Source organism: Puma concolor, chromosome B3 (genome assembly GCF_028749965.1).
Source record: "Puma concolor isolate L17-30 chromosome B3, mPumCon1.1.hap2, whole genome shotgun sequence".
In the NCBI taxonomy this organism is placed as follows: Eukaryota; Metazoa; Chordata; class Mammalia; order Carnivora; family Felidae; genus Puma; species Puma concolor.
This window is the reverse complement of record NC_141672.1, coordinates 50,069,249-50,082,255: the sequence shown is the minus strand read 5'-3', so window position 1 is coordinate 50,082,255 and position 13,007 is coordinate 50,069,249. Positions and strand designations below refer to the sequence as shown.

The window sequence follows — 13,007 nt, the reverse complement described above, 5'->3', positions numbered from 1 at the left end:
AATTACAGTGACTTCTTTGACTTACACACTCACATATTTCTCTCCTTAGAGCATGAGCATCATTGTACTTACATGATAAGAAGTGAAGAAAGACAGCAAAAGTAAGGAGGTCCAGAGAGAACATTCATGGTCAACAGTCATTACTGTGTTAAACATTTGAAAACTATGATTTTCCTTATCAACTCAACCAGGCCTTTAAAAGGCCACAGCAACAGTCCACCAAATGGATTTTATTTTTTTTGGGACAGAGAGAGACAGAGCATGAACGGGGGAGGGGCAGAGAGAGAGGGAGACACAGAATCGGAAACAGGCTCCAGGCTCTGAGCCATCAGCCCAGAGCCTGACGCGGGGCTCGAACTCACGGACCGCGAGATCGTGACCTGGCTGAAGTCGGACGCTTAACCGACTGCGCCACCCTCTTACACCCCATAATTAAAGAAGGTCCAACCCCATCCTTACGCCCAACAGAGACTTAGAAAACTGCAGCCCTGGGGCAAAGTTGATGCATTTTACGAACACATCCAGATGTAACTTAACACATGTCAGGGTTTCACTGTAGAACAATTTTAGTTATGCCAGATAATATGGGGCGTCTGGGTGTCTCAGTCAGTTAAGCTCCCGACTCTTGGTTTCGGCTCAGGTCATGATCTCAGGGTTCCTGAGATGGAGCCCCCCAATCATGCTCTGCCCCGGCAGGACGGTGCCTGCTTGGGGTTCCCTCCACCCCCCTCTCTCTCTGCCCTCCGCCTCTTGCATATTCTCTCTCTCAAAATAAATAAATAAACTTAAAAACAGAAATGAAATTGCTTACATCATATAGATTTCTTTAACATAAGTGTAAATGACTGCTCCAATCACGTGCTCCAAGGAGGGCTAGGAAATGCCAGTGATACAAACTATAAAGGACTGCCAAACTTGCAGTGTTTTCTTTCTTTGAACATTTATTTATGATTTTACCCAGATGCCAAGCTTCGGAGTCATTTTTGCTTCTTTCAGTTTTCTATTTCTCCTATTTGACAAAAATAAAAATAAGCTTTCAAGGAAAGAGGACAAGCTGAGCCTGCCTAGAGGTGCCTTGGACCCCATCCTCAGAGAATTTATTATGAAACTCACCAGTCATAGTAAAGTGGCTTTGAAGCAGTCCTACCTGACTTGGTTTAGATGATTCAGGTTTTATTCCATAAACCAAACACATGGTTATGAGTAGGGGACAACAGAGAAATCTTGATTCAATCCCCTAAACACTGCTAGAGGAATATGGAAGCAACTGATAGTCTCTACAGAGCAGATGGGGTGGGAAGGGGAATCTCAATGGGAGTTCAAAAGACGAAAGAAATACCGTTCCTTCCAGTCTCAGAAATCAAACAACTGGATGGTCAGACATCACATTCTTTACTCCAGATCTCATCTGTCCCAAGAAGAGACACTCCAGACCTGTGATAATGTCCACCTTCCAGAACCAGGGTGAATCACTGTACACATGTATGACTTGTGACCAGAAGGGCTTGCACTTATAATGAAAGGAAAATTGAAATACAGTGTCAGTGGGAAGGACCACTCAGGGGATAAGCTGGCTGGAGGCAGGGTAAACCTCTGACACTCACCCATTCTCCCCTCTCTCCACTCCCTCTCTGCTTCAACTCCAGCTGAGGAGTACAGAGCACCCTTTCCTGTGGTCCTCAGACTGACTGCAGCCTTCCTGATGTAGGTCTCCACTTGGAAGGCTCAGCTCTCCCCAGGAGCCAAAGGGCAAAACAATGAGGGCCCAAGAGGAAGAGGAAGGGGTGACAGGAAAGCCTAAACACCATGTATTCCATCAATGCTTTCTTTACAAAAACACAAGCTTGGGACCTGGGATGGAGCGCCTTCCTCAGCACTTACACGGAGAAGTTACAGGAGAGTTGCAAAGACACACTCCAATATCAGGTAGATTCTTATAGCTTCTAATTATTGAACACCTGCCATGGGCAAAGTATCATGTTGTATCTGTTGAGGGATAAGACGGATATTTGATCGCTTTTTGATTTAAACCTCCCTGTTCCCAAAACTGACCGAGGATACTTACAGGATGAAGAAGAGAGCTCTGCCTTTTTGGTGCTGATATTCTTATTTTTTTTTTTTTAATTTTTTTTTTTCAACGTTTATTTATTTTTGGGACAGAGAGAGACAGAGCATGAACGGGGGAGGGGCAGAGAGAGAGGGAGACACAGAATTGGAAACAGGCTCCAGGCTCTGAGCCATCAGCCCAGAGCCTGACGCGGGGCTCGAACTCCCGGACCGCGAGATCGCGACCTGGCTGAAGTCGGACGCTTAACCGACTGCGCCACCCAGGCGCCCCAGATATTCTTATTTTAAAATTGCTTGAAAACACCCTTGCTTTCTACTACTTCCCCTCCTGCCCCATTCTGTTAGGCTGGACAATCGTTCCCACAGACACCGGCACCTTCCAAAGTCAAAGGCCCTCAGCACAGAGTAACGCCAGTCTGAGGCCCTCCATATTACAGTTCTGCTGAGCTCACAGATTCCTGAAACTCATTTAAAAATAAGGAGTCAAAAATGAAGCATGTGCAAATCTCAGGACAAGCACTCCCAAGAAGCTTCCCTGGGAAAGGGCGGTCAGGCAGCTCCCCACTTCCTTGCTCCTGTGAACACCATTATATGCAGACTGCACAGAGTATGACCCCATACTTGATACTAAGTAAGTGAAAAGGGCAGAGAGAGAATTAAAGGGGAGACCAATACCAAGAGAAGGAGAGGGGGAGAGAAAAAGGGAGAGGTAGAGGGAGGGACAGAAGTATGTGCAGATGGGGAAAGGGAGAGGGGGTGGGACAAGATGGGCAGGGATCTAGGGGCCTATGGAAAGACAGAGAGGGGCAGCAGTAGGAACAGATGGGGGAGGGAACTGAGACGTAGGAGCAAAGTATAGTGGGGGTCCAAGGAGGAGGACAGAGGTGAGCTGGAGTGGTGGAAAGAAGACAGGGGTGAAACGGGGGATATCCCAAGGAGGGAAGGGGAGAAGAGAATCCAAGAGAGAATGAACAACATAAAGACATCAGGAAAGCCCTTGAACATTATCTGCCATTACTCCCGCCTCCCAAGGTGCTCCCTGCCTCTGTGGGAGGTCATCAGCAAGCAGGGTCACCATCCCACACTTCTGTGCATACACAGCCCTTTCTGGGGCAGCTGCTCACTGGCCACTCGCACGATGCTCCCAGCTACCCCTCCCTCTGCAGTCCCCACACAAGATGCATACATTCATCTAGGTGTTCAGTGAATGCAGTGACCGAATTTTAGGAGCAGTCTCCAGTCAATTCTTACCAATCTGAGTGGAAGTTTCTTGCTGGAACACAGGCACTTCAGGACACAAAGCTAATGGAATGGCTCTGATTAACCTTGCCTGGGAGGAAAGCTCTGAGGCTAAGGTCTGCACCCCACAAGGGTGCCCACGAATGGTGGATGGGTGTGGCTGGCAACCCCCGGGACTGAGTGGTCTGACTAGATGGTCTGTTCAGCCCTAAAGCAGTTCAAGATCAACAGGAAAAACTCTTTGAGTTGATAATGATGACAGGATTGTTTCCTTAGGCTTCTCCTAGAGATGTCAGCCTGCTGATCCCCATTGGAAGGTCATGCATGCATCTTGAGCCATTTTGGGGAAGAAGGCAGAGATTCACATTTCACTTAAGTGATTCCTCCCCTTTGTTCCAGGTTCAACTCAAAACTTATCTCTATCAAGTAACCGCTTGGCACAACCTTCATGGAACCTTTGCTTCTACGAATTTAGCACAACTCGTACTGTCGATAGCTCCTGACTTAATGGTCATGGTCACATTTTTCTAAAAGCATTTTACATGTTAGAATCACCTACCCAGCTGGACTGTAATGCTTCCCAGGGCATTCATGGAAAGAACCTGGGCTTTGATTCAAACAGACTTGGACTCAAACCCTCAGTTGTTAAAAAGATGAGGAGTACTTAATGTCATGAAGGCTTAGTCTACTTATCTGGAGGAAGAGAAAACAGGGGCTAGGTGGGACAAGGTCACTCTTTTGTCAGGTGGCTCCTGCCCTGGACGAAGACACACCCCAGTGAGTCCCCCCACCCAGACATCTGTGAGCCAGCAGTGGCTGGGGGGCCGGTGGGCAGGACCACTGCAGCCCCCAAACCCACAGCAAACTTTTCCGACCTCATTTTTTTTGTATCGGGCAAGATTAGTGGCACAAGCATAATGATGTTATCGAATCCGTCATCTCAGAAAGTGGAACCACCTCCATTTCATTCTTGCTCTAACTTTCTCTTCCTTGTCACCTCCTTCCCCTTTATCAATGGGGCTGATTGAGATGAGAGGGACACACCAATTTGCTATACTTCGTATCATTTTCACGTCCCTGCTTTGGAAATCTTCTCGGACTCTGGAGTGGAAATAAACTTAAAACATTGGTACAACTCCTTAGTAAACTGTTTTGTTCACATGAGTATTTTGGTTTTTGCACAACACATGCTTTTTTTAATTAAAGAAAAAATTTTTTAATTTTTATTTCTTTTTGAGAGAGAGAGAAAGAGCGTGCGCAAGTGGGGAAGGGGCAGAGAGAGAGGAAGACAGAATTTGAAGCAGGCTCCAGGCTCTGAGCTGTCAGCACAGAGCCCAACACAGGGCTCAAACCCACAAACCGTAAGATTATGACCTGAGCCGAAGTTGGACGCTTAACCGACTGAGCCACCCAGGTGCCCCAACACATGTATTTTTTTAAAGAATGCCTTCTTGGGGCGCCTGGGTGGCGCAGTCGGTTGAGCGTCCGACTTCAGCCAGGTCACGATCTCGCGGTCCGTGAGTTCGAGCCCCGCGTCAGGCTCTGGGCTGATGGCTCAGAGCCTGGAGCCTGTTTCCGATTCTGTGTCTCCCTCTCTCTCTGCCCCTCCCCCGTTCATGCTCGGTCTCTCTCTGTCCCAAAAATAAATAAATGTTGAAAAAAAAAAAATTTAAAAAAAGAATGCCTTCTTACCCTTAGTAAAAACAAAGTACATGCAAAATCATCATACTCTTCATAAAATCATCACAAGTGTTCTACAGCACACATGAATTGCTATTTGTTCTGTGATTACAGATACAACACGATTTGTCTAACTATACATTATCAAATATTTATGCTTGATATATATTTTTCCACTACTTTATTTTTTTCCCACTACTCTAAATGACTATCCTTATAGACACATCTTTGTGCACATACATAAATATTTCCACAGCATAAAAATCTGAGAGCTGCATTCATTAGCCAAAGGCATTTTTACAGCTTTTGGTGCCCATTCATTGTTTGATATGATTCCAATAAGATCTTATCATTTTGTATGACCACCAGTGGGCCTGAGTGTTTCCAATTCTCTCTTAACTTATGAAATGACTCCACTCCTTTCTTGATGGTGGTGATGGTAGTGGTTTTATTTTGCTTTTAACTTTTGGAAAAATTTTCTGGTCCTCAGCGTTAGCATCTCACAGACACCAGGGAAACAGGGAACTAAATCCTTAGTTATTTGAGTATTTTGTAACAACCAGAGAAAGAACAACCAAGCACAATGGGTGGGTCACTGGTGCCTATATCTCCTAAAAGCAGGGCCCTCAGTCAGACATCAGTGCAGGGCCCAAGGTCTCTAAAGACAGTTGCAAACACATATCTTTAATCGCTGCAAATTAGGGTCTAGCCCGGGGCCTGGCCAGAAGACCTGCTTCAGTGCACACTTGCTCAGTGAATGAAAAGTTATCTGTTTATCACATCTATAGCTTCTTCAAAGTGTAAGAAAAATAATGACATTAGGGCAGCTCCTGGAATTAAGAATTTTATTTAAAAAAAATCACCTGCCCCATAACCACGCATAGTCTTATTTTCTTAACGATTTGGCTTTTCCAGATCCGAGTGTTCCCTCGCCAGTAAACAAAGGGAAGATTTTTACGTTAACCCTATCAGGGAAAGAAAGGGCTTCCTCCTGTATGATGCTAACATCTTCCACTGAACAGAAATCTAATGCGCGATGCATTGAACAAGGACAAAATCTCCGGAGAGCAGATCCAGACAGTATGCCGATGCCGTATAGCTTGGAGCCTGTGCCAGCATTTCCATCACAAAAATCCTATAATCCAAAGCCACAGCAAATTGAATAAGTAACTAATAATTAGGTTTTTGCCCCTCTCTTATTCCAGGAAAATAATTTAAAAATTAAATTGTACACGTAGATAGGAAGGGATTATGTCACTGGTGATGTTAATCAGTTAGGAATTTGTAAACAATTCCCTATATCCCCAATCCATTTTTCTGTCCTTATCTGAATGGCAGCAGTTTTCACTGTGGTGGTGGTGTTCTTAGGGGGAAAAAAAAGCTTTTTCCTAAGAGTCTTAGAATCATAAATTATCAGAGGAAAAAGATGCTACAAATCATCTAATTTGAAAAATCACGCTAATTTAAAAAAAAAGGAAACTGTACCTCAGAGACATTATAAATGGCAGAACTCAAGTGTATGGAAATAATGACTTAATTCCATCTCCCCTCAAATTCTAAGATAGCTTCGTTTTTATTTATATATAACTGCCTTTTATTAGAGGAATATGAAGGTATGAAATCCACTGGGCATTTGCCCTTAGCAAGCAGAACCTTGTAATGTCGATTTATGTTAGGTAAAATCTGACAGAAAAGCAAAGCTAGCCTTTTCCATAAATTTAGATGTCATTTAGATATTCAGAGACAACACGACTCCATCTTGGAGCTGAACGGAGTTTAAGTATTTTCCAGTACAACTTCTTTCCCACATGAGGTGACCAAAGACCCCAAAGGTTGTGACATATAAAGCCACCCAATTAGAAAAGCAGAGCCAGTATTTTATCATTGCTGGCTCAGGGGCCTTTCTGCCATATCAAGCTGGATTTTCTATGGGATAGTCTGGTACAGCATCTGGTATAACTTAGAAAATCTTAGGTATTATAAAATTTCCACTCATGACCCATTCTGTTTCAAAGGCTGTGCACTGTGGCCCTATTCTTTCGGTCACCTTCCACAGTTTAAGGGTAATCTTTTCTCTCAAAGTCTAGTTGGTCCATAGAGTTCAAAAGACAAAACAAAAATAGCACAGGTCTGGCCCTTATCGTACAAATGTACAAGTACTGAAAAGCCAAATAATGCTGCAGACACAGGTATTTCTGTCACTAATGATCAGGTGAAACTTGTTTTTTTTCCTCCCCTTCTTGCTGACTCTGGCCACTTGTCAGAATCTTTTTGGCCATACTGCACTGACTGAGAACTGGGTTTACCCCCAGCTCATCCAACTGGGGGTTAACATGCTTCCTAGATTGGGGGAGTCCCTTGGTGAGCCCCTCAGCATCCTCCTGGGCCACCATCTGTGAGACTTCAGTTACGCAATGTGCCTCTTTGGGCCTCCAGGTGCTCACGATAAGCTGTCAGTGTTTTCTCCAGCCCTACAATCATACGGTCTATGATTTAGGTGATAGTTATCTTCATAAAGGGGAAGGTGGGGGTGAACTGAGACGGCCTCTTGATACTGCATTTGAGTCCGGAACCTTCTTTCTCTCTCACCAGCCAAGCCAGTCTGCCTGTGGGGGTTGAATCACATTTTAGAGTGGGTGGGAGCACGTTTCAGTGCAAAGAACTGCATGATCCCCGAGAACAACTGGAAAGGCCAGAGAGAGAGAGACGGGCAAAAGACAGAAAAAGCAGAGATGTCAGGAACAAAGCAGGGAATGTGGGAGGAAGCGCTGACTCACTGCCTCCTCTGAGATAAAATGCCCTTTACGGCACTGGCTCAATCCTAGATTTTATCCCACCAGGCCAAACATTAGGGAGGTCCCGTAAATGCTGGATACATTGCTATCGATAAGTACTCTGCCACTCCCTCACACCGATCTGGGGCAGCTTTGTAACGAGGGTTTGCTACAGCCTACCCGAAGCATGTGGCACACAGCAAAACCATCGAGATCTCTTCTGGGCGCTGTCCTGAAAGACCCGTCCAAATTATGGTCTTGACCTCCACGGCAGCGGGGCACACACATAACTCTGAAACCAGCATCTGGAGCTAGCTTCATCAACGTTACTTCCCAGCTACTGGCAAACTAGGCCAGCCTTTGTCCGCCTCCTCATCCTATTATTTAGATCCCAGCACCGAACAACTCTAGGCGGTACCCTTCACATCTGGGGTCACCGTAAGTCTGTGCATTTATTATGACAATCTTCTGGCAGGTGACCATGCAGGTTTTGAAGAAAGGGCAGCCAAGAGGTCATGCGGACTAGTGTCAGAGTTGCCCATTCCAAACCGACATAAAAGCACATGACCAGCACCCAGAAGAACCACAAACTTAATGTTTATGTTACCGAGTTTATGTTACGGAGGCTCTTACTAACTAAAATGTGGAGATGTCACCAAAGCTCTAATCCGGGTCCCAAGATCTTGCGCTATTGTTATCAAGATGACAGACAACCTCATGGGGCGCCTGGGTGGCTCAGTCGGTTGGGCATCCGACTTCGGCGCAGGTCATGATCTCATGGTTTGTGAGTTCGAGCCCCGTGTCGGGCTCTGTGCTGACGCTTTGGATTCTGTGTCTCCTTCTCTCTCTGCCCCTCCCCAACTTGTGCTCTGTGTCTCTATGTCTCTCAAAAAATAAATAAATGTTAAAAAAAAATGACCGACAACCTCAAATAAATAAAAATACCAATAAAATGTGAGACCTCGTAAGAACAAAAGCCCATGTTCCAGCAGTGGTCATCTACTGAAATTCTATTAGTAGTCTGGAAAATCTCCAGAAGGCAATAACCTCCCCCACAGGCTCACTGTAGGCTTCTAGAGAGCTCTGGCAAGCCTCAGAGTTGACGATAACCTTCCTTGGGGTGGTACTATACGCAGAAAGGGGATGTTCGATCCAGAACCCAAAACACCGGTAAACACAATGTTCACAGATATGACACAAATCTTGAGCATTCCAGAAGGTATGATGGAGAACTAGATCACCAGTGAAGATAAGAAATGAGTTCCCATCTGTGTTTTATCTAAATAGGTCACATTGAATGACTCCTTGTAGTGACAAAATGTTAATGATTTTTCCTCAGTTTCAAAAACTGGACTATATTTCTATGTTATCTTTTTTAAAATCAGGTTTTTAAAAATCTAGGTGTAATTCACATCGAGTAAATTTCCTTTTAGTGCACAATTCTGTGGGTTGGAAAAACTCATAAAATCTGTAACCACCACCATAATCAAGATGTGAGACAATTTCATCACCCCAAAAATCCCCTCATGCTTATTTACAGCAACCCCTATTTCTAGCCTGACAACCAATATTTGATAAAACTGGACTGTACCGTAATACAAATATCAGCACTGCTTAGACTTTCCTTTAAATATTTACCATATTTCACCGACCCAAAACAGACAGACTGAAAGGCAGGCAGGCACACACACACACCCTAGATTTGAACACTATGACAGTAGGATATGTCCTACAATCAATGGCATTTTGCTATTTTAACTGGTAAAAACTTTTTCTTTTGGAGATACATAAAACGATGTCTTATAATCTACAGTGCTTTTTAAAAAACTAAGTGAAGTGTAATAGTAAGTTCTTTATTTTTCAACATTCATTCAATACTTACTATGTGTGAAGCCTTCTACTAGACACTGAAAACAGAAAAATGAAAACGTGGTCCTCAAAACTATCACTTGAGATATATGTTATCAATTATAATATATGATAATGTCTATAGCAAAAAGTTATCCACCTACTAAGTAAAATTATCTCTAAATTAGACACTCTTCTTCTTTCAGGCAAAATTCTCCCCCAACTCAGATTCTTCCGTGGACACAGGAAATACGGATGAAGGTAGTACCATTCGGCTTCACTCTGCCCATTCTAGGAATGAGTTATTGCCACGCCATGTGACGTATTGCCTAGGAACAATCCAATTATTTCTTCCATAATACACTGTTGTGGTAGGGAAGCCTCATTTCAGTGTTCAACAGCTGCCAGGCTTTTAGGATAATATCAGAAGACAAGTCACTCAAAATAACTCAATCTGCAAGACGCAGATGCCCCAAATCTTTCATAGACATGCTTCAAAGTCCCCAAATTCTTCCCTGGGCAATTTTTAAAGGGGAGTGTAGAGAAGAAAAGTTAGTGAGTGCCCTTACCTGATTCTTGAAAGTGTTCTTCATTTGACAGAGTTCTAGACAAGATAAGTATTAATGCTTCTTTAAATTGGTCGAAATGCACCTAAAAATAAACAATTAAAAATGAGTTCAAAAGAGTTTCCACAGCCTTAAGGACGCAAATCCATCTTCAAGGTACCAGAACCGTTTGTTAGCATCCTGACAGCCTTGAAGTGAGTCACAAACAGCTTTTGTTCTCTTTTCTTCATTTCTCTGAAGCACTGAAGGGAAAAGTGGGCTGATCATTTCTGACACCCCCGGGTCGTAAACCCTAACATCAACATCAATATTTATTCAACCCCGAGGGGTAAAGCTAGATAGCAAAACCCTCTTTATACACTCAGAAAAAGATACGTTTTGAACTCAACTCCTTTTATTTTTCTGAACAAGACCACAACAGAAAGATGTTAGGTTAGACATTAGGAAAAACTTCCCAAGTAAATGATCCATTGTAACAATGCCCCAAAGATGCTTTCATCCCTGAAGACATTCTAGAAGAGGGTGAGCTATCATCTGAGGGTGACTTGAATACAGTCTTGCCTGAGGCAGGTATATAATATTTATCTCCCAAGGCCCCTGTGACTCCATAAACAAATAGAAATCAATAGCAAACCCAAAGAATAAAAGAACCTTGGGAAGCTTTGTCTTGAATTCTTAAAAATACAATTACCTTGATAGAAGGATGAAAGAACATGAGTTTTATTTAAGTAAATATTCAGTTAGAATTGGGGAAATACTTTGGTTAAAGGGGTAAAACAGTTTTCTTGATGGCCAAGTGTATTCTTCCATAATTTAAATTTATGTGACCTCACCGTGGGGTAGAAGGGAAAGATGGTATTCCTTCTCACGGTAATTCTAGTTCGATGATGTGGCACCTATTAACACAGAAGCCTATACATAAATTCAAAGTTGGTAAATTTGTAATTTGTGCCGCTAAGGGTCTCTTTGGACACCGTTACAAAACATTGTCTAGAAGTTTAAATATGAGTGACAGATAAAAACCACTTGGCGAATTATACTGGGAAAAGTAGCAAACCTCATTAGTTATCTAAACAATGGAGGAAAAAATCCTATGTCTTATCTATGCAATTTACCATACTGTCCCACAGTAGGTGTGATTTTTCTACCACAACCATTTTGATCACTCCAAATTACTTTCCAAAATCATCTCCCTTTAGATGGTATAGACTAAAAATCAGTATACCCTATGGAGCCAGAGCAGAAATCCGCCAAGGGAGGCAGGACATCTGCTAGAGAGCCAGGGCCGTGCAATCAATGAAAAGGTGAAGACACTGCAGAAATGTAAGCGATACTAATTAGGGTTCACAGCAGACAAATCACTGCAGAGCCTGCAGGAGGAGAAAGGGCCAGGTCCTGCTGTTGTCCCAAAGTCAGAGTACGGGTTTCAGGCACTGTGGCATCCTGGCTCCCGTTCCCAGGGGCAAGGCCATCTTCCCAAGCAGCCAGTTCAAAACCACACAGACCCAAGAGCTCTCCTGCCCATGGACATTGGCCAGGCATTTACTACTTCCTACTGGAACCATTCCTTCCTCACAGGGCGGGGGGCAGGAGGAGGGTTGGGGTACAGGCTCTGTGCTGGAGCCAGCTGGGTCCAGGTTCCGACCCTGCCTCAATCACTTACTGCCTGCTGTGAACTGGCTAAATTACTATACCTCTCTGAGCTTTAGTTTGTTCATATAGAAAAATGGGGATCTCTAACAACTAAAGTTTAGGACTCATTCAGCAAATATTTACTGAGCAGCTGCTATGGGCCAGGCAATGTCCTAAGCTCTGCTGACAGAGCAGTGAACAAGAGTGACAGAGACCTTGCCGCCGTGGAGTGCATGTTCTCAGGAAATGTCACAGGGGGTCCAGGCAGCCACTGTGTGAAAAGCATTGCATGCCTTTTATGTTATTTATAGTAACACCTCCCTCACAGAGGCATTAGGAAGTCAAAATGAGAGTTACATAAGGGGTCTAGAACTTCCAGGGTAACTTATCAACTACTTGGTAAGTGGTAGTTAATACTCTAATAGCTATATGGGGTGACTGTTTCCCCTGCTTTACAGAGAAATGGCTACATTTTCAAGCAAAGCAACTGGCCCTGAAAGTGACCGTGACAGCCAAGTGGCAGTGGCGGAGGTGACAGCAGGGATCTTGCCTCCCTGCCAGTATCTGGGCAGTTGCCCAACATCAGAGAAGCCGATCCAATTTGCTGTGCTTAGGGACCTCAGCTTGGGGTTTCTCCTCTCTTAGGACAGTGATGGGAATGACTTGAATGAAACCTTGGCCTCTCCTTGACACAGTTATGAGTTGAACAGAAAAGGGAAGTGCTTGCCTTGAGAACTTCAAGTCCTATCTACTTCACCTCTGGGTCTCTGCTGGGTCTGGGCTTTGAGAGAGGTTATTGGATCTTGTCCCTACATAGTTCAATTCAGGGAGTATGGGCCATGAAGGTCACCAGGAGTCTATGTACCTCAATTTCTCACCCTGAGAAATGACCAAGATACCTACAATCTGGACGTTGATTCTCATCAACTTCCAAGACTTTGTTACACCATATTTAAGGGATAGTTAGCCTCATACAAACAAACCGACCTTTGAGACAGTAAAACCTCATTTATATGGAGATGGCTTATCAGACAATCAAGCAGCAGACAATTGGAAAACAAAGAAGTGATGTCCAAAGCTGAGGAAGGCATGGAAAAGCCCACACACTCTGCTCACAGAAAATGCTACAGAACCAGCTCCGGAGCTATTTATTCTCACTCTACCTGATTTATTATAAGCTTATTTTCCTGCTTCCCAGACC

General features: G+C 43.9%; 1 protein-coding gene across 1 annotated transcript in view; it reads right to left on the bottom strand.

Annotated features, from left to right (window-relative positions):
* Positions 1 to 13,007, bottom strand: part of NIN (ninein) — a 101,154-nt gene that overhangs the window by 70,643 nt on the left and 17,504 nt on the right. The window contains exon 4 of the mRNA XM_086708526.1: positions 10,178 to 10,259. Within this exon, the coding sequence (XP_086564652.1) occupies positions 10,178 to 10,259 (82 nt within the window). The remainder of the gene's footprint in view (positions 1 to 10,177; positions 10,260 to 13,007) is intronic.